Consider the following 20,455-nt stretch of genomic DNA (forward strand, 5'->3'; position numbering starts at 1 on the left):
ATATCTATAAAATTACACCATAGTAGCCATTTTACATACAGTAAGAAAATGGCATATCCTGAGATAAAAAAAATAAGTTAATTTGTAATAGAAATTCTATTTATCTACATTAGATCATAAATATGAAAACCTTCATTATTAATTTGACCAAGTATCATGAATACGTGCATGTCTGACATTTGCACATCGCTCCAATGAACAGCAGCGACCAAAGCGGGATCTATGTGTATATCTATGGGCAGTAACAATCATTTTTATTAAGACATTTGGAACGCTACAAAAAAATAATGATAAATTTAAAGCTGAATTTATTAATTGCAATAGTACTGTACAAAGTCAGAGGTGCACTCGCTATATATATTTGACTGATTTCCCCGCTACCTCGGACTTCCAGTGGACCAACCCAGCTCCGCCCCCCTCCCCATCTCGTAGTTTTGAGTGCTAGCCTGCCTAGGTTACAAACTGGACTCAAGGCGTCCGCTCCTACAAGGTTAACTATGTCATAGACGTGATGTGCCACTGAGCAATGGAACATACAGCGCAAATGTCACTATGTTTTTTTTTTTCTCCACGGGCGCCCAGTACAAGATGCCACCCAGTTGCCCAATGTCGCCCATTCCTAAATCCGCCAGTGGATAAATTCCAGTGGGGGGTAGCCTATGCTAATGCCGAAACCTCGCTTTCTTGCCCAGAGGGCAGCAACTGCATCACCTATTGGACCCTGCACTAGTGTTCCTGCACTACCCCCCCTGAAAATCATTGCATGTCGTCATGGACAATAAGAGGCATGACAAGCAATGGCAGTTTGACATTGCGGGGGGCACAACTTAATCATTTAAATTCAAAGGTATGTTTATTTGGGGTGATGAATGAAACCAAATTAAATATTTGGGAGGGGCCATCCCCCTCAGTCCCTACACCCATAATGAGAAGGACAGGACAGGGTCAGCAACAGGACCCTTTTTACAAAGTCAAACTGCCTATAAAGCCCTTGGTGTCCATAAATTAAATGAGCATTGCAAATCTTGTTTGTCTTTGTCTTGCAAGACTGGCAATGCAATGTCCGGTGACAGTGCAGTGAAGGCATTTGACGTGACATGACACTCCTTTCCTCAGAAGCATGTCATGGGGTTCATGTGTGATGTCATGTGGCGACAGGGACTGAATAAATGCAACATGGAAGCTGCAATATTCTTGTAATCCCATATTTGGAGCATATCACATTTCCAAAGAACCTGTCATACAATTATGCCACATTTATATATTTATTTAACTATTCAAAGGGTGGGAGGTGGTAGATTAATAACAGACAGCTCCACCCAAAATGTGTCCCGTCATGGCTTGTACCAGCTGACCTGCCGATCCGGAACGACCGGTAAGAGGATGCTCATGTCACCGAGCTCAAGAAAACACCTGTAGCAGGCAGGGGAGGAGCCCAGTGCAGACAGGCAACCGCTAGCCGGATCAGAGACGGAGCACCATGAATGCGTGAGGCAGCTCGGAGCAGCAGAAGGAGGGCGAGGTGACCGGCAGGCTGATCCGGCACGGCCGAGGCGTCCCTACTGGCAGTCAGTATGCTCTTTCAGCTACTCTCAGAGAAAGAACCAGAAAGCATAACAGGAAACAGGAGGATCCAAAGGAATTAGTGAGAAGAGCCTTTTATAAAGGTAAGTCGTCTCACTGGTATCTGGTTATTAACCAAAATTTACACAATGAAAATTCAACCTTTTCTCTAGTCATTCAATATAGTTATATAAGTACTTATTCTGAATCCTGAGTTCTGTTTCGCCTTGTATGAGAATGACCAGTAGAAAATACAGCGATTCGTTGTTGTTCGTTACAGGTGTTTGCAGCTTGTCTCTCTTAATCTTTGCTGGTGATGGAACTCCAACTCAAGCTGTAGCCTCAACTGATTTCTGGGACAGTGACCGTCAAGGATTAAATTTCACGCGAAAGAAACCTAGGGCGGTAATCTCTGTGGGATCTGCCGGTGCTGGCCCTGCCACCGCAAACGTACGCCGCTGTTATGGACTGGCTCGTTTCCAGCCCAGCCGCACCGTGACTCTTGTGAGAACTGGAATCGCCAAAAGGCATCAGCCTGATCGTCAGCTGAGCCGGAGTCATGTCCAACTCCCAGGAGCAGAGCCTGGACGAGAATGCAGTTTTTGCTCCGGTTCCAGAGACTAGCCCCGAGTTCTTCCACTGCGAGAAGGAGCGGTATGCACTGGAGAGCCTGCTAAGCATGGGGCCCGGAGCCTTTTATACTCAGCTGGAAAAAGAGCACCTAGACCCCTTCCTGTCTCGGCAGGAAGTGGAGCAACTCAGTGCTTGGACCCAGGACTACAGCAGCAGCAATGAGGGTGTGGAACCTTCAGAGGATAAGGGAGCGACTCCTGATGAGCTCAGCCCAGGAGTGGATGACCTCTCCATGTGCTACTGGCCCACATTCTCCGACACCATACCGCCCGATCTGGAGCTCGGCTGGCCAGATGGAGATTCCTGGGCCCAACCGGGCGGCGTTCATATCTACACCAACCCCCCCTTGCCACAGACCCCCCCCATACGGGAGGTGATCAGGAGGTTAATACAGGGAGCTCGCAAGGTCAGTCGATTTTCTCTTTTGACGTCGTGAACAATTTAATGTCCACTTCTGTGTCTGACATTCCTTTTTTAAACATCATATCCCTACAAAAGAATCTTCAGCATTTACTGTTCTGCCATTTTGCCATCTTCAGCCTCATTCCATCCTGTCTTCACCATAACCTTCTCTCAAACCTATTGTTGCTGTTCGCATCACACATACCCAGCAAACGAAAATGATAGTTGCTGATCAACCAAGAACAAACATAAACATTAACATTAATATACTGCTAATGTCTGCCAAAACACATTCAGTCAGAGAGCTCAGTTTAAATCATGCATTAAATAATCCTCAGAATGAGGATAACAACAGTGCTGTATAATTCACAATTACAAGATTAGAAGATATCTTTACTATCACTATGCAAGTACAATTAGATGACGTTTAGATCAACCTGTAGAAGCCTCAATAAAAATGATACAAGCCAATGAAAATTTAAGAAAAAAAAAAAAATATATAAAATAAATTGTATATAACAATTACAATACGCAGTATAAAAGTACAAAGTATTGCACATGAATTATTGCACATGCAATAAATTATTGCATCTGAGAAAAGCAGCAGTTGAGAGTGCAAGATACCGATCACAATCAGCAGTATTGCACGGCATAATGGATTACAGGGAACACAACTGTGCTACTAAGATGAATGTGATAGCAGAAATGTCATACAGTCACCATGGGCAATTGAGTGATGGCTAGAAGCCAGAACAGTTGAAGTGGACGGCACATGTATAGTGCTTGATGAACGTTATGTTTATATGGCTCGTTTTCAAACACCAAAAGCGATTTACAGAACCAGTGGAGAGCCACTTCGACCTCCAGCACTGTGTAGCACCTTCCTGGATGACACAACGGCAACCATTCTGCGCCAGTACGCTCATCACACAGTAGCTAAGGTGGTGAAGGGGCAGGAGAGAGTTCACCAGTTAGATATAGGGGATGATTATGAAGCCAGAGGTTAAAGGACTACAGGGGGCAGTTTAGTCAGAACGTCATGGTACCACCCCTACTCTTCCACACAGATACCCAGGCATCTTTTATGACCTGAGAGAATCAGGACCTCAGGTTTATGTCTCATCTGAAGGACATTACTACCTTTACAACACAGTGTCCCCATCACTGCACTGGGGCACTGGGATCCACACTGACCACAGGACGGGTTACCCTGTTGGCCACACCAACATCCCTTCCAGCAGCATCCCAGCTTTCCCAGTTGGTCTCCAAACCAAGTACTGGCCAGGTCCAAACCTGTTCATCTTCAGATTGATTACCTGGTCTGAACTGCAGGGGGTACAGCTGCTGGCTGATGTGTGTGGTGTGGATAAGTCACAGTTCAGTTCAATCTGCTGCTGCTGCAAGTGTGTTTTCTGCGGTATAATTAGCAGTGGATTGATACAAGTATCCCAAATGAGTAGATATTGGACATGTAATGTTTTAGTACACATGTATAAGACATTTTGTTCAGTGTCTAGTCGGGTGATTTAAACCAAAAAAAAATCGGGCAGAATGTTTTGAAATCTGTTCTCGAATGACAACTCAGATTGCCAAAAACAACAAGAACATAAATCACTAGATGCTAACAGTCAAATGCAGCTCACGTTGGTCCTAGGCTTTTTGGTGACTGATTCTGTGTTTTCCAACCAGGTCATCGCCATAGTAACGGACAGACTGACCGACAGCCTCATAATAAGTGATTTGTGCATTGCCGCATCTCGCGGTGTCCCAGTGTACATCATCTTGAACCACAGGTCTGCCCAGGACACAGACCCCCCCCACAAGCTGAGACACCCGGTGAGAAATCTTTAAGCTGGGGATTTGGGGATTTGGGCACAAATTCACCCCCTGGACACAGGGACGTAAAACCCTGTATCAGTCTTAACTCTCAATGGTTGGCTAATGCTCCCATCAATCTTAACTCTCTGATCCAATCTCAATCTCTTGGCTCTTTGGTAAAAGTTCTGAATGCATTCTTGCATCATGATTTTTTTTCCTACGCATACAGAACATACGAGTTCGCATTCTGGAGGGCAGGTCGTTCTGCTCACGTGAAGGCAAGATGGTTACTGGCGAGCTGAGAGAGACTTTCTTCATGTTCGACTTAGAGGCAGTGATGTTAGGGAGTTACAGGTAAGCCTACCCACCTGTGTCATCCCAAAGGAGTGTCAGATGTCCCATTCAAGCACTAAAGTCATTTCCTATCTTTTTGGACCTTTCAGTCCCACGTGGAGCGATGCCCATTTACACCGGCAGCTAGTAGTGCTCCTGACAGGCCCAGTGGTGATATCTTTTGACCAGGAGTTCCGGATCCTGTATGCAGCGTCACTACCTGTCCCAGACACCTTGTTGGTGGCCCCACCCCAGAAGAAGAGAACATCTGACAGGACATGTCCCCAGTACAAACCTCACAACCAACTGAATGGACTCTCGCCAATATGTGACATGACCAGCCCCCCTCCCTCAGACTTTATTATGGACTGGGACAGCCTTGGGTTGACCAATTACAAGTTTTCAATCGACGAAGCTGTCAGTCCACCTTGGCAGTGGAGGGATCCCTCACTTGGTCCGCCCCCGTTAGGTGACAAAAATTTGTCAGTCCAGAGGAGGCTTCAGAGAAGCGGGGCACACTTATGGATGGACCAGCGCAAGTATGTGAAGATTTGTCTGTTTCACTTCATCCACCTATTGGGTTTAGAGTCTGAATCCATGAATCGGCACTTTCCCCCATTGTCTCATGATCAGTCCAGATATACACGGGGCATGCAGTGCAGTGACTTTGAATGCATATGAGTATGCATACTGTGTCCTGTCCTGAGTATCTCCTGCCTTATGAGCTGTGCATACTGGGAGATGGGACATCTCTGTTCAAAGCTCAGTATTTACCTCAGCTGATATCCTAGTTTTGTTGGACATCATTTACTATGAACTTAATGGCTGGCATGAGAAGTTCTGAAAGTTACATCATTCCAGAAAGTTTAGATGATCCAATAACCAATAACAATTATTGTTGGACAGTCAAAAAGAAAAAAAGGCTTTAAATTAGCATACTGCTACAATCTCTGCATTCAGCCAGTGAACTGCTCATCAAATACTCCTCAATATGAGAATGGCAACAGTGTTGCCCAGTAATTTACATATTAAACAAGTTTTAGTATACATACATATATATGTATACTTTACTGTCAACAGAGATGTCTCTGATGGTGCATGTTTTTTCTCTGGGGTGAAAATGATCTGTGCAAGCTGCATTCCAGAATGCAATGTTCAGCCAACCACATTTTTTTAACTTTCCCAGGCTCCTTCTCCAGCTAACAGGTGATAATAATCATGTTGTAAGCAAGGCCTCGTAAATAATGTGCTCTGACTTCAAGCCACAAATCCCATGATGCCAGTTTGGGAAGATCCTCTCACTTGTTGCTGCTGGTACCCAGCAACCTGAATGCACCCTACTGGCATTTGGGTGGAGAATGTGCTGCTGTCATATGAAACTCCTTAAACAGCTTTACAACCTAATGCTGCCAAAACTCTTCATCTAAGTGTTGGTGTAAGGATTCACCCATGTGGCATCATGTGGCTTTGGATTGTGTGAACGGACTGATCATGACAAGGTCTCCTGTCTACTCCTTCTTGATAAAAAACTTTATTGCAGATTCTGACTATTCTGTTGGCAGTATTTTAGGGCTTTATTGCTGTACCGTGCCATAAATGCTTGGATAAAAGTTTCACTTCTCTTCAGCCTTCTCACTGAGACAGTGTTGCATATTGTTCAAGGGTCCATCACGAGTCCCTCTGCAGGCGGACCAATCAGCTGTCCAGTGAGAAAAAGGAGACCACTCCCAGAGAAGAGTTCCTCTCCCGATCGACCAATCAAAGAGCAAACAATGAAGAAGGTTTACCCATGAGTCACAGGAAAGGGAGTTTTCTCGAGCAGGGGCTGAACTTCGAGTTTGACATCAGCTCTGGAGTGAGCAAACGGGTCCCCAAGGCAAGCCTGTGTGCCCTGTCCCTGTCAAAGTATCTCCTCTGCCTTTGTTCTTATCCAACTTTAAAAACACATAATTCTACCATGTAAGGCTGATTTATTCTTCTGCGTTGATCCTGCCCCGTGACCCATGCAAGTGACTTATGCTGTTGCGAGCAGTTATACTTATGCGCTGGTGTGTCGGTGTCACTCTGCAATCACGCCGCCAAAACGCTAGCTGGCCGAACGCAGTCAGTTTAGGTTTTCCTAAAACATTTTCAGAGGAAACAAAACTTTGCAAGCTTTGAAATTTTAATGATTATTTCTTTGCAAGATTATACAGTATATGTTTAAAAATCATATGCTTTATAAATTTGGCAAAAACAGCCGGCTAGCAACTAGCTAAATGAAACTTGTCCCACACTTAAACACCCCCAGCTGGAAACACATAACAGCAAAGCATTTGTGTAAGAAGACTGTTGTTACCAAGAACACTAATCACAGTTGTTGTGTCTGCATCACCGCAACTTGTAATTACATTTCTGGGGAGGTGCACGTCAGGCTACATTAAAGGCTGTCATAGGCTACGACACAGGTTACATCATAGGCTACGTCATAGGCTATGCCATAGGCTACGACACAGGTTACATCATAGGCTATGTCATATGTTACATCATAGGCTACGGCATAGGCTATGTCATGGGTTACGTCATAGGCTACATCATAGGCTATGAACGAGCAATGACTGCGTTCCTCTCTCCCCCCTCTCTCTCCCTCTCCCCCTGCAGAAGGCGCTGATACTCAGCGTGGCAGAGAACAGGTCTTACAGCAGAATCAGTGATGTCCTGAAGACTCTGCAGGGGCAGGGTAGGTGCTTCACTCAGCAAGTGGACACCACTAGAACACCACTCCCTGGGATCAACACATTTCAGCTCGACCAAAACCTTCAAGAGGAGTTCCCTCCAGATAATCAGCCGAAAACCAATGTAAGGAGGAAGGGTTTATTGTGACTTAGGTGTCTCAGGATGCTGTGAACCATGATTATTTTTATGTGTACAGTACTAAGCAAAAGTTTTAGGCAGCCAAAGAAAATGTTTAAATGATGTTTATGTTGGTATAAAACTATACTATTATGCCTGTCAAAATATGTTAGCTTAGCCATTTCAAAACCTCTGCTAAAATCACCCCATTATTTCCAGCAACCATCCATACACCCATCAATTTTTTAACTTGACCACAAGCACACCTCATATAGCTAATCAATATCTCACTGACTTTTTTTTACTAATTAAATTCATTAATTAATTGTGCTGATGGTGAAGTTTAATAAAGACATGGAACGGCTGAGGTGCCCCTGAGGAGAGGTTGGGGAACTGAAGTGGTGTTCATCTAGCCATCCAACTAGATATCAGTAACTTTTTGGAGAATAAGAAATTTCCACCAATGTTTATCATGTTGCTGTTACGCTGCATATGCTCTAATGTTAAATTGTCTTTTTGTTCTGAGCAAATACACATTTACTACGCAGATAAATAGCTTTAAATATTTATTTTGACTGCCTAAAACAGTATACTTTTGCACAGTACTGCACTTACAGGCGTGCGTGTGTACATGTGCATGCTGTTCATCCACTACGTACCGCTTGAGATATCTGAAATACCAGCCGCTTGTTTTCTTTCATCTGCGTGTCATAAAAAAATTATCAGAGTAAGGAGCTAGTGACTCTGTCCAAATATTCCTGGTCCTGCACTAATCCATTTCACCATCTGTTCCTCAGTCTCACACCACGGGACATGTGACCCCAGCCCAGTCCCTAATGAGGCATCGCACTGTGGAGATCAGGCCTGGGGTCAGCAGGGCCCCCAGGACTTTCCTGGATGGAGGCAGGCCCCGCAGCTCCAGCATAACCCTCCCACGGGAGCGATGGAAGTTCCTGGACGGCCTGAAGCATGACACCGAGAAGTGACCATAGACTTCGGAAATAAACTTATCGGATAATGTTTTTTTGCAATTGGCGGCAGTCTGAAAGAGGAGAAGACTTCCCAGTTATAAAACTGTTTAAAAGAAAATAGACCGAGCTGGAATGCTTAATGTGTCATTCATAGAATGCTAACGTAACATTTGTAAGGAATGAGGGAAGTAAGAAATTATAATGACACTACAACAGAAAATGCACTTGGAAATATCTGACACTGCCTGGAAAAAAAAACTGAACTCACGCAACCACCAACCCAGTATGTTTCTTTGGAAATGTTTTGTTCAAACAACTTCATTCTCAAGTTGCACTCCATACATGGAGATCTTATACTCTTGCTTAACAAAAACCAGTTGTCTGTCCCTTGAGACCTGGAAACATATGCAAACTAACCACTTCATACTGCCGCAACAGAATTCTCTCTTTGAGCACAATTCTCTTTGAGATTTGAGACCTTCCTAGGGACTCTGCTGGGGGCACTTTGATTCTCATTTCCATAGGTCCATAAGTCAATGTCTAACCCATCACCACTTCTGAGTACTGCAAACAAGACTAACATCTCACATGAGATAAAAGAAAAACATTGCAAAAATGATCTGCTTTAATGAATTTGGTCAACGGCAACATGATACAGTTATTCTCTTTGCTTTGTCATAGTGCTCTGAGTTATGATTGTTGTTGAAGTTATGCCACGATATTATCATCAGTGAACAAAGATATCAAACTCAACCATTTTGGCAAGGAATTCTACTATTCCAGGAATGTAGGCAGCATCAGCACCAAAGGTCACCTTCTACTAGACATCAAGTTCTGCATCCTTCAAATGACAATAATGCTGCTTATTTTGAATAGTTCAGGTTACATTCTGTTTCAATCTTAATAATACAAAAAACAAAAACAAATTAAAGACCCCTAAATCATTAAATCTCGCAAACTGTGTTTTACTATTAACTTCAATATTTTAACAAATCAAATAGTATTATCTGGCCTCCTAACCATCTCCTATATCTAACTGATGAAGTCACTCCTGACCCTTCACCACCTACTGCGTGTGTGTGTGGGGCCGTACTGGCGCAAAATGTTTGCCGTCACATCACCCATTTTTATTGCGGGTTCAGTGAACTGATTTTATTGATTCCATCATGCTGTACAAAGTTAGAGGTGCCACGTTTCCATGTTTGATTTCCCCGCTGATGGTACCTCGGGCTTCCAGTGGACCAGTTAACCCACCCCCGCCCACCTCCGTATCTCATACTTCCGAGTGCTAGCCTGCCTAAGTTACAAACTGGATTCACTAGGTTAACTGACCCACACGGTAATATGATATAACTGGCGTGATGTGCAAATGAGCAATAGAAAAGAGATTTCACAAATGTCAAAATAGTGTTTTTTTTTTTTTTTTTTTGGCGGGCGCCCCGTTCTGCCCCCCGCAACATGAGCCCTGAGTGGCTGCCCATGTTGCCCATGCCTAAATCCACCGGTGGTTCGACAAACATGCATATGCAGTGCTCACAGAACGTCTTAGGATGTTTGCTTAATTCAGTAAAAATATTGCAATTGTGTTAGTTTTAAAACAAAAATCATTAATTTATTCATTGGTTTACCAAAAATATACCTTAAAATATTCATTCTAAATAAAGCCTTCATTTTAAGTAGTAAGAAATTGAAACTTAAACTATAATTCTAAAAGAGCTATTCCGAGTTAAAAATTCCATAGATAAGCAATCTAATTCGGTGTTTTTTAATCGGTAACACCTTTGCAATAACATGAAACGCCAAACATTTGTGTTTAGTATCTTTCTGGGAGCCAGTGACTTAATAGCAAAATGGCAATAACAGAACTGAATGAGTCAGTCAAAAAAAAATATGACACTTAATAAAAAGAAAATATGTGCGAAAGATGTTTTGTTATGAATGAGTCCCAATAAATTAGCAACATTTTTAGAGAATTAAGAAGGCGTCCTAAGACTTTCTGAGAGCACTGTAATTGCATGCAATGGAAATTGGTACTAAAACGAATATACGTTTCCCAGCCGACCTCCTTTGGCAGTAGTACCGGAAATCCACAAGCAAAAGACGATGTGTGGAAACGAATGTATACGGTGACTATATTTTGCCTGGCAGAATGCAGTCCTAAAAGCAACACAAAAATGCACACAGAAAGTATACTGACCGTAGAAAGCAAATGTTAACATGGAACAAAACTGAAATCACGGATTTTAAGTCCCAGAAAAGGGACGTACGGTCATTATATTTTAAACGTATAAATCCATTTAGAGAAAACGGTCAATGTGCAATACAAGAATCTGAAAACAATATTAACCATTCAACATTTCAGATATCAAAACGCATTACACGCCCAGCACTCCCTCCACATACAAAAGTTCGGCGACGAAATATTTGCGCATTACGTAATACGTAACGTGTAAAACGTAACACGTAGCGTATCGCCCGCTAGACCAATAGAAAATCTGAAAGCTTTCCAAAGCAGAAACGTGGGGTACGAAGACTTCAGGAGCCGACGGCAGCATGGTCAGAGCGAGAAGGTTCGTATAAATTTATGGTTTGCAGTACCGGCTTGATTGAGGCTCATCTATGCAAGAGCAATTGGCTTAGTCTAAGTTCTCAGTGTGTATATTCGTTTTACAAACCTTATAAAAGTGGTACATTAATGAGGACAGCAGCTGTTTTCCCATCCGCATCAAAATAAACAAAAAAACAGAGAAAATATATAAATTACTTAATTTTCTGGTTGTTTTATGGTTCTACTACATTGTCTCTGGTGGAATTGATATAGTATTATTTTAGCAAATAAATGTAAGTGGTTGGTTCCCTACGTGTTTACTAAATCGTAGCTGACGATTACTTTTTGCTATTTTCCCTAATGACAATTTACATTTTCCTTGCATTAAAGTAGTGGACGAAAGTTGTCATCTCAAGTAAAATTTTTATTGTCTTTTAGTACGAAAGCCCAGTTGCCCAGAATGGGTTTCTTATTGCAGTCGTATTCACACTTGCCGATGGTTCTTTTCCATCTGTTTATCCTCAGGGCCGTCCGCCGGCCAAAGGCGAAGAAGGCGGAGCAATATGACAGCGATGACCCTGCTACTTACCGGGACATGCCAGTCCCTGACAAGGTAGCTTTATACAAACAGACTCTGGTGAAAGTTCCTTACCCTGTCTTTGCATATAGCTGGGAAGTTGCTTGTTCTTTTTATATGTGGGTTAGAGGTTAGAGACACAGAATTGTAAGCTGACAGCAACTCACTGTCCCAGGAAAGGCTGGAAGCCAAATGGCTCCAGAGGAAGTTTTAGATGTTTTTTCCATCGTACTGTAATTTTATTTTCAATCTGTACAAAGTAATTATTTCTAATAATCAGTTGAGTGTTTTGTGTCTTCCATATGATTTTGTACAAAACATTGTCTATTGTCTAATTTTTTTTTCCAACAGAAATCCTCTGAATACGTAGAAGATGAAATTGAGCAGTTCCACAATAAGAGGATCTCGGTTGGTATCCAGGGCTAAATGTTTCCTTTATTATCTCCATCAGTGTCACATCATGTGTCTGACTTAATTTAGGTCTGCTTTGGTGTTTGATATACTGATATTCTAATTCACAATTTGCAGACTCGACTTTTTGTATGTGTGCATGCACTTACGTTCTGGTTCTCTGCAGAATCTCCTTGCACGTGGAATACAAGCGGACAGTGACCAGGAGGACATAGAGGATGAGGTGTGGAGAAAACGTCATGGGTGGGGCTGTCTCTTGCCAGTGTGGACTTAGGGTTAAACAATTCTGATGCGTCAACCAGCCCCTAATGTTGTGAGAGAGTGAAAGTTGTAATACACAGTGGTAAAACAGGGTAATCCAGAAGACTAGAGTTTATGTGTTTTGCTCCAAAGAATGATTAAAAAAAAACTCCAGTCACATTTCCACAGACTCGTCTTAGGAGTTTTACCAACAGTCTGTATGTGACAGAAACATTACTTGCTCTTTAAATATTTGTCCATCGAAGTATTCATCATCCTGATATTAAACTGAGAGGTACTCTCTTCATCGGACTTCTTAATGCTTGTTGCAGAGAGATTGAACATGGAGGTACTTGTGCTTTGATCTTTAGGAGGAAGTGATGGCCCTGGATGACTCTGAAGAGGATGAGGAGGAGCAAGAGGTGGGCGAAGATGGAGAAGAAGAGGAGGAGACAGACATGGAGAGTGACCTTGAAGGAAGGAAAGAGGATGGTGAGTGGAGTGGATCAGAAGAGAGACATGGATGTTTATAACTCTGTTGTTCGATGGTTATTGTCTTCAGTGACACCTAATTGGGGAGCTTCTCTCTTCACCTAACCCATCTTGCTCTAGTTGGCAGCTGGGGGTTAAGGGCCTTACTCAAGGGCCCACTGACATGTGACCATTCTGCCAAGATCAGGCTCAAACCGGTGACCTTCTGATCACTGAGGGTTTAGCCCGCTGAGCCCCTTTTCAATGAGTCCTACTGACATGAGGGATCTGTTCACCTTCTGTTTGGCAGCTGCTGGCTGAAGGAAGCGCCGTTATGGTTTAATTTTGAGATGCGTTGTGTTTGATGCTACCCTGTCTTCCTCTTAGACCTCCCCAGTGACATGGCTTGGGGGCGCAGGAAGAAGATGTATTATGACTCCGATTATGTCGCAGTCAGTGAGTATTTGCTCCTCGCACTTTGTGACTGCCATTGCATTATACTCATGATTTTGGTATGTGGATTATTGAGCATGAGAGATCGTCTGGGAGATTTGACTGTATCTATACACATTCCAGAGGGGAAATCTAAGGAGGAAGTAGATGCTGAAGACCAGGAGGAAGAGGAAGAGGCAAAGAACATCCAGAAGCGCTTGGTGGGGAGTCTGAGCGAGGACGACTATGACCTGCATCTCCTGCAGGTACCTTCTCGGGAACCACAGACTTCATGGTCATGGTCACTTTTCAGCCTGGGAGGCATCTTTTCACACAAGTAAACGCTGCAACCTAAGTCACTGGTGCCTTTTCTGGGCCTTCTCCTGTAGGAGCTTGGAGGGGAGGGAGAGGGAGAGGTGGAGAGAAGCCTGGAGAAAGAGAAGCAGAAGATCGTGAAGGACCTGAAGCAAATGTCCCACAAGGAGAAGGTTAAGCTCTTGAAGAAGGAATCTCCAGAGCTGCTGGAACTGATCCAGGACTTCAAGGCCAAGGTACCATGTTGCATCAGACCTTCTCCCTGGTGTGCTGCTGGCTGTTCCTCAGCACCATCATACAGACAGTTAGCTTCAATGTTCTTCGATGTGATTCCTGAAGCGGCCATGGCGATAACTATGGTATGTTGTTTTAGCTGACGGAGCTCCGGGACGAGTTGCAGCCTCTTCTGAAAATGGTTAAGGATGGGCATATCCCTGCAGGAAAGGTGAGAGCCGGTCACAGAGGCACCTTGGGATGGATTTCGGTGTCTGTAATGAACTGGCTGTGTAAATTAATCCATTTGTGTCCTTTTGACTGGTTTTCTCAAGGGAGCAGAATATCTCAAGACCAAACAGCAACTGTATTTGAAGTAAGTGTGATTTCCTTACTTCCTCATTACATGGGTGGTGTGAAAAGGGCAATCAGCGTAAGATGCAGACAGGTACAATCAGGTCGTGTGTGTCACCATGATGGCTGTGGGATTCCTAATGTGAGCTCACAGTCCTTCTGACTACATCTGCGCAGTTACTGCACCAATGTGAGCTCACAGTCTGTCCTTCTGACTACATCTGCGCAGTTACTGCACCAATGTGAGCTCACAGTCTGTCTTTCTGACTACATCTGCGCAGTTACTGCACCAATGTGAGCTCACAGTCTGTCTTTCTGACTACATCTGCGCAGTTACTGCACCAATGTCAGCTTCTACCTGGTGCTGAAGTCCAAGCGAATCCCAGCCCACAGCCACCCCGTGATCGAGAGGCTGGTCTCCTACCGAAACGTAAGACGGCTCTGATCATGTGGTTACTTCTCATTAAGGTTAGGGCTGGGTAGGGGTTAAGGTCATCCTTGTTGGGATTAGGGTTTTTCCCATAGAAATGAATGGAGAGTCCCCACAAAGATTTGAATACAAATATGTCTGTGTATGTATGTAATGTATGTATGTGCATGCATTTCCCCACAGGGATCAATTCAGTGTTGTTGTTATTATTAATAATAATAATAATAATAATATTATTATATTATATATATAACATTGTGGGGACCAAATGGCTTAGTTTTTCTCTCCCTAAATTTGCCTGACCTTAAAGTTGTCAAATCACATTGAGCTGTACTTGAGTGCAGAAATCTAATATTTAAAAAAAATCTTTCTTGGTTTTCTTCAGTGAGTCAAAGGGTTACCCTTAGCTATCCCAGGCCAGCTCACTGGAAAGTGCAGTGACAGAAATGCAGCTGTTACTGAAATGGGATGCATCCTCATCAGGGAATGTCACAGAGTGCTTGGTTAATGAGCTTTTTAGACACACCTCAGTTAGATTGTCCCTCACGGTTTCCTCTACCTGCACAGCTCATAAATGAACTGTCCCCAGTGGATGCCAGACTCGCCCCCCAGCTGCGCCGCCTGCTGTCAGAGACCCAGCAGGGCACAGCTGTCAGGACCACTGATGCCCCCAGGAGGAAGGTGAGTGCATGGAGGACTGCCAGATGCGGCACATCATTTGGCCTTAAGGGGGACCTGTTATAAGTTTCTAGTTTTTCCCCTTTCCTTTAATGTGCTGTATAGCTTTATGTGTTTGTAAACGGTCTGCAGTCTTAAAAGTACAGGTCAAAGGGAGTAACTCTCACCACAGAAAACACTCTTCGCTAATCTTCTTGACATGCCTTGTTGGAATTCCAGCCCTTACTTCCTTAACATGGTGAAGCCACCTCAATACAATCCTTATCGGCCACCTATCTGCAAGGATCTGTCTGTAGACTGTAGGACGGGGCTGAAACCTTGTAGGGCAAGCTGACCAATCAAGAGCACACTGGGCTCATCAGGGGTGGTGCTTAAAACTCTAACGGAGCATTTCAGACAGTGTTATTGACACAGGGAATAGGGATGTACACTATGAAAAATGTTTTTCGAACATTGACACATATAAATCTATTCTAGTAGACCCCAAAAATACAATGACGTGAACATGAGCATAATGGGGCCCCTTAAAGGGCCACCATTCACAGCATGCATGTGCTTGTCAGGGTCCTGGAGACAGTGAGTCAGAAGCCGAGGAGGATTCTGACTCCGAGCTGGACGAACAAGCAGCCCTGCGTGCCTACAGGGAGATTGAGCGGAGGCAGAAGCTGAAAAGGACAGCCAAAAAGCTGCAGCCGGATGAAGCGTAAGGAGAAAGGCGGGGGGGCTTGTCTGATATGCGTATGGGATCGCCCTGCAGGACGGCAGCCTATGACGGTGGTCTTCTTTTTTAGAGAGGAGGAGGAAGAGAAGGAAGAGGAGTCAGACCTGGACCCAGATGCCAAGAGGGGTATCACTTACCAGGTATACTAAAGACCACTAAAAACACCAAGCTTTTACTGTTTATCGTAGTTCTTGGTGATACGAGCCCTGCACTGATTTCTCGTCCATCTCTTCCGACAGATGGATAAGAACAAAGGCCTCACGCCAAAGAGGAAGAAGATTGATCGTAATCCCCGAGTCAAATACAGGGAGAAGTTCAGGAAGGCTAAGATCAGAAGGAAGGGCCAGGTAGGCTGGAATTGGTTATGGTTTAAGTGACCGATGATTGGAAGTGTGGGGAACTAATTTTGAGTGGCAGTTGTTTTGTCCAGCAGCAGTTTGCTTAGCCTGTAAGTGTATGTTTTGCTAAATATGGTTGCCCAATAAACTAAACTATGTTTCAGGTTCGTGAGGTGCGCAAGGAGGAGGTTCAGTACGGTGGAGAGCTGTCTGGGATCCGTGCCGGAGTCAAGAAGAGCGTCAAGCTTAAGTAAGACTCCAGAGCGGTGCCAGACTGAGTGTATGGGGCTGGCCGTCATGTGGCTGAGCTGGAAAAGTCACACGGATCAGTGGTTTAAAAGTCAGGCCGTTGGCCATGACCCTGAGGGGGGCTGCATTGCTGATTTTGCGGCAAAATTATTAGTTTTTTTTAATTCATGGACATTCAGAACTCCCTTCCCCTCACTGTTTTTTTTGTCATATTTTACACTTTAACATTAAACATCTTTGCTGAATCATGCTCATATTTGGTTTGTAACATACCCACCACAGCACACGTGCAACAGATCTGTGATTTAATGATTGCTCAACCCTCTCGCAGTACACGACATACAGGCGCATCCCGGATAGGGAGACTGGTGACTGCTGCCACAGCAGTCGTGACGCTGTCTCTCCAGGAGGCACAGAACAGGCTCTGCCATCACATGTAGTGTTTACACATTTTACACCAATGCCGAGTACCAGTTTGGATTTATCTAGATAAGCAGGATGGGTGGGTTCTTTGGAGAGTCCGCCATTTCTAATGGTTGAGTTGGGACGGGAGGGGCTTGTCCATGCCCGATATGATCGCCTTACTCCTGCTGGGCAGTAAAGTAGCTGTGGGCTGAGACCAGGTTGCCGACGATCTTCTCCTCGATCTCCAGCCCGGCCTGCTCCTCGGCAGCCATGAGGGCCAGCTCTGTCGCGTGGTCCCGTGTCACCACAACCACGTAGCCGCGCCGCGTATCCAGCACGTTGGCCACCACGGCCTGGTGGTGGTAGGTGTCCAGTGCCCGACGCGCCCGCTCCAGCAGGATACCCGGGTCTGTCTCCAGCTTGAAGGAGATGACAAACGCCTTTGGGGCCCAGTCCTTCACCAGCGGAGACAGCATCTTGGGCACCATCTTCATGCTGAGCTGCGAGGAGGAGGAGGTGGCAGTGAAAGTTGGAAAAAGGTCCAGGCAACATGCTCTGTCAGGGCTGTTCGAGTACCATGACTAGCAAAAACTGCATCGGGCAGGAGGTTTGGCTCAGGCAGCTGGGCCTCACCTGAAGTGGCCCATCGGACGATTGGATCTTGTGCTCCGGCATCTCGGATGCCGGAATGTAGAAATCGGAAACTGCAGCAGCCAGGTAGAACATGGCCTTGGACCCTGCAGGTGGAATGGACGGGCAGCACATTCAGGAACCTGCTGCAAGGGAAAACTAATGTGTCGTGCCATTAGGGGATGCTGACGGCCATACCCATGTTGCTGAGAGCCTGGGCAGCAGCTTTGAGGAGGTGAAGGTACTCCGAGAGTGTGTTGAATTCCACCGGCAACAGCAAGCCTGCAGCCTTGACCTCCTGGTAGCGCTTCAGCACAGCCGCGATGCCAGGCAGGGACTCCTGATCCGCCACAACCCGGGCAGGGGAGCATTCCCCTGTGGCTGGCTCCAGCCGTAAGCCGTCCAGGAGGTTGACACCGGCGTAGCGGCGCGTGTACGGGTACAGGGAGCGGTGGCGGTGTAGAAACACCACGGCATACCCCGCATCCAGGAAGTACTCCGCTGAGGATGCCCCACGCCGCCCACTGCTGAAGTTGTCCAGGAAGCGGACCGTGCGGGACTCCAGGGGCACCTTCGTGCCGCCCGAGGTGACCAGCACCACGCGACGGCCTGCAGACCCATGACGCGCAGCAAACTCTGCCATAAGGCCTTTTACCATCTGTACATGGGATGGCACCACAAACTCCTGTGTCAGGCTGCCTTCCACGGTGGAACATCCTGCCTCTGCCATGTCGCTTTGGTCTGGTCTTGTTAGATTCCTGCATACATGAAGGGTAAGCCGGGATAGACAGAGACATTAGTTGGGAATTTTTAGATCACTAGGTATATATGAGTGCTTGTTCTATTATTTAATCTAAATTTGAGTTAAAATTTTATAATTGTGTCTACTTCCGTATCAGAACAGGTCCGGAATAAGCGTAAAAATGTTTTGGCGGTTCATTTAACTGAAAGCGATATGTCTAAGGGTTTGGGATATGGGGAGCCGGTATGGAGGTCGAAGAGATGTAGTATTGTAATCCAATACATTGCGTCCACACAATTTACAGGCTTCACGCTGCGAAGATTGGTAATGATGCGCGTTAATATAAAATGCTTCACTGTTAACGGATTAAGTGTCCAGGTGACCATCTGAACTTACCAAGTGCAGCTAGGCTAGCTGTCAAGCCCGACAGCGATCGTCTAACTCAAACGAAGAAACTGAAAATCTGTTGAGGAAAAAAGGATATGAAGGTACAAATGGCGATGCCGCACGGGCGGACCTTTTCATGAAGAAAAAATGTTTGTATTTAATGAATACATCCTGTTGAAGGTGAAATCCAATATATTATAACAAATTCGTTTAACTAATGGATATACATGGGTAATATCATCATCCACACATGTAAATGAAATTTTGGATGCACATACGTGATAAACAAATATCTTACTTCGAAAGTACACCATAGGATACACATGACAATTAGAACTGTGGTCCTTCGGTCTTCAAGTTCCCCAAGCACCAAAGGCCCTGTACAAATGTAGTTCCGGGTCAGTTATTGTCTCGTTGTTATTGATATCTGGTGTAGCATTTTCAGTAACAATTTACTGACCCATTATGTAGCTGAAGAAAACAAGACATAAAACATTAGAAGCTTGAATTTTAAAAATGATTTTTTTTGGCTGTCTTCATCGGGGGCATAGAGCTTATGTTTTCGTTATCGTTTTCAATATTAGGTGCTGTCAAGTCGAGGTTGACGCCAAGCGGTCATATAAACGGCATTCCTCATTTTTGTGGTGGTTAATTGAGTTCATCCATCTTGTCATATGTTCAGAAAAACACATCTTCAACTGGGGCATTTGTACTTCACGTGAAAATTTGGCTTGTTTTGATTAAGAATCCACTTCTTTTCCTTGCTCCATGGAATTCTTAAAAGTCTTTTCCAGCTTTTTGATTGTCTAGCTTTCGTATTCATAAAGATTAAAATAAAACAGTATATTCTGAACAATTCCGATTTTTGTTCTTAGACATAATACTGAAAGATTTAATTCTTTATTACTTTTTGTCTTCGTGTTGAGGGCTATTCCAATGAGGCAAAAGCTCTCTATACTTTTTACGTTTTAACTATCAACACTAACGTTTGCTGCCAAATGGAAACCTTTCTTTGTTTCCATTTTTATTTGTTACATATATAATCAAACGCAGTACAACTCTGAAGTGAGGTTACTGGATTAAATAAAAATAAAATTATTAAATATGATCTAAATAACAATTAAAATAATAATAAAAATAAAAAACACTGCAAAATAAATAATTAAATGAAAAATCCTGGGAGCCAGTTTGAACTTCCCAAGCATCCTGCGGTAGTGGAAGCGCTGTCGTTTAAGCCATATCGTTGGGTTGCGCTACGTTTGGCAGACCTTCTGGATGAGGACACCCTCTCCATAGGTGCCCTGCTGATTGTCGGGGGCTGTAATGCCTCACCTGTTTCCTTCAAAAGTAAACAATTTACTCTTTTGTTTGCTGATGTACAGCAGGGGGCCGCTTTCCTTGCTACAACTTGCCAGGTTCTCCACCTCCTCCTTGTAGGCCATTTCATCATCATTGAAGATCCGACCTGCCACGACTGTGTTGTCAGCGAACTCGACAATAGTGTTGAAGGTGAATGTGGCTGCACGATCGTGCATGTTGTGGACGACACAAAAATGACTATGACATAATCTTACAAGCCGACTATCAACTAACTTTAAGCTGCCGCATGTACGACGGGGCCAAGGGTTATGACATTGTGACTCAGTGGGTCTTCTTCCAAGTTTTAGCTGTTTCGGATTGGATTAAAGAAGATTAAAAAAAAGACAGTTCGACGGTGTTTGTGCAACACTCGCAGTATATAATGATCAGTGTTTGTGCGTTA

The 20,455-nt window shown here is 44.4% G+C and overlaps 3 protein-coding genes across 6 annotated transcripts; 2 read left to right on the forward strand and 1 right to left on the reverse strand.

Annotated features, from left to right (window-relative positions):
- Window positions 1-1,383: 1,383 nt before the first annotated feature.
- On the forward strand, window positions 1,384-9,501 carry fam83e (family with sequence similarity 83 member E). Its single transcript, XM_049023273.1, has 8 exons — window positions 1,384-1,667; window positions 1,844-2,602; window positions 4,288-4,434; window positions 4,646-4,770; window positions 4,860-5,288; window positions 6,412-6,625; window positions 7,390-7,587; window positions 8,379-9,501. Exons 2-8 carry the CDS (start codon window positions 2,123-2,125, stop codon window positions 8,565-8,567), a joined length of 1,782 nt encoding a protein of 593 aa, XP_048879230.1. The 5' UTR covers window positions 1,384-1,667; window positions 1,844-2,122; the 3' UTR covers window positions 8,568-9,501.
- A 1,474-nt stretch (window positions 9,502-10,975) lies between these two features.
- On the forward strand, window positions 10,976-16,774 carry utp3 (UTP3 small subunit processome component). The gene is made up of 16 exons (XM_049023274.1): window positions 10,976-11,122; window positions 11,626-11,713; window positions 12,029-12,085; window positions 12,255-12,311; window positions 12,700-12,820; window positions 13,187-13,255; window positions 13,376-13,497; window positions 13,621-13,782; window positions 13,920-13,991; window positions 14,095-14,135; window positions 14,447-14,543; window positions 15,111-15,224; window positions 15,785-15,924; window positions 16,013-16,082; window positions 16,182-16,289; window positions 16,445-16,774. Exons 1-16 carry the CDS (start codon window positions 11,106-11,108, stop codon window positions 16,532-16,534), a joined length of 1,425 nt encoding a protein of 474 aa, XP_048879231.1. The 5' UTR covers window positions 10,976-11,105; the 3' UTR covers window positions 16,535-16,774.
- ppcs (phosphopantothenoylcysteine synthetase) lies at window positions 16,688-19,095 on the reverse strand. 4 transcript variants are annotated; one of them, XM_049023277.1, is made up of 5 exons: window positions 18,972-19,049; window positions 18,703-18,769; window positions 17,763-18,322; window positions 17,568-17,671; window positions 16,688-17,429 (listed from the first exon to the last, which is right to left on the reverse strand). In XM_049023277.1, the coding sequence occupies exons 3-5, from the start codon at window positions 18,292-18,294 to the stop codon at window positions 16,737-16,739; spliced, it is 1,329 nt and encodes a 442-aa protein (XP_048879234.1). In that variant the 5' UTR covers window positions 18,295-18,322; window positions 18,703-18,769; window positions 18,972-19,049; the 3' UTR covers window positions 16,688-16,736. The 4 variants fall into 4 exon arrangements, with proteins under 4 accessions (XP_048879234.1, XP_048879232.1, XP_048879235.1 ...); XM_049023275.1 differs by having other exon boundaries at window positions 16,689-17,429; window positions 18,992-19,095; XM_049023278.1 differs by having other exon boundaries at window positions 16,963-17,434; window positions 18,992-19,094.
- Window positions 19,096-20,455: the final 1,360 nt, after the last annotated feature.

Source organism: Brienomyrus brachyistius, chromosome 8 (genome assembly GCF_023856365.1).
Source record: "Brienomyrus brachyistius isolate T26 chromosome 8, BBRACH_0.4, whole genome shotgun sequence".
Taxonomy (NCBI): domain Eukaryota; kingdom Metazoa; phylum Chordata; class Actinopteri; order Osteoglossiformes; family Mormyridae; genus Brienomyrus; species Brienomyrus brachyistius.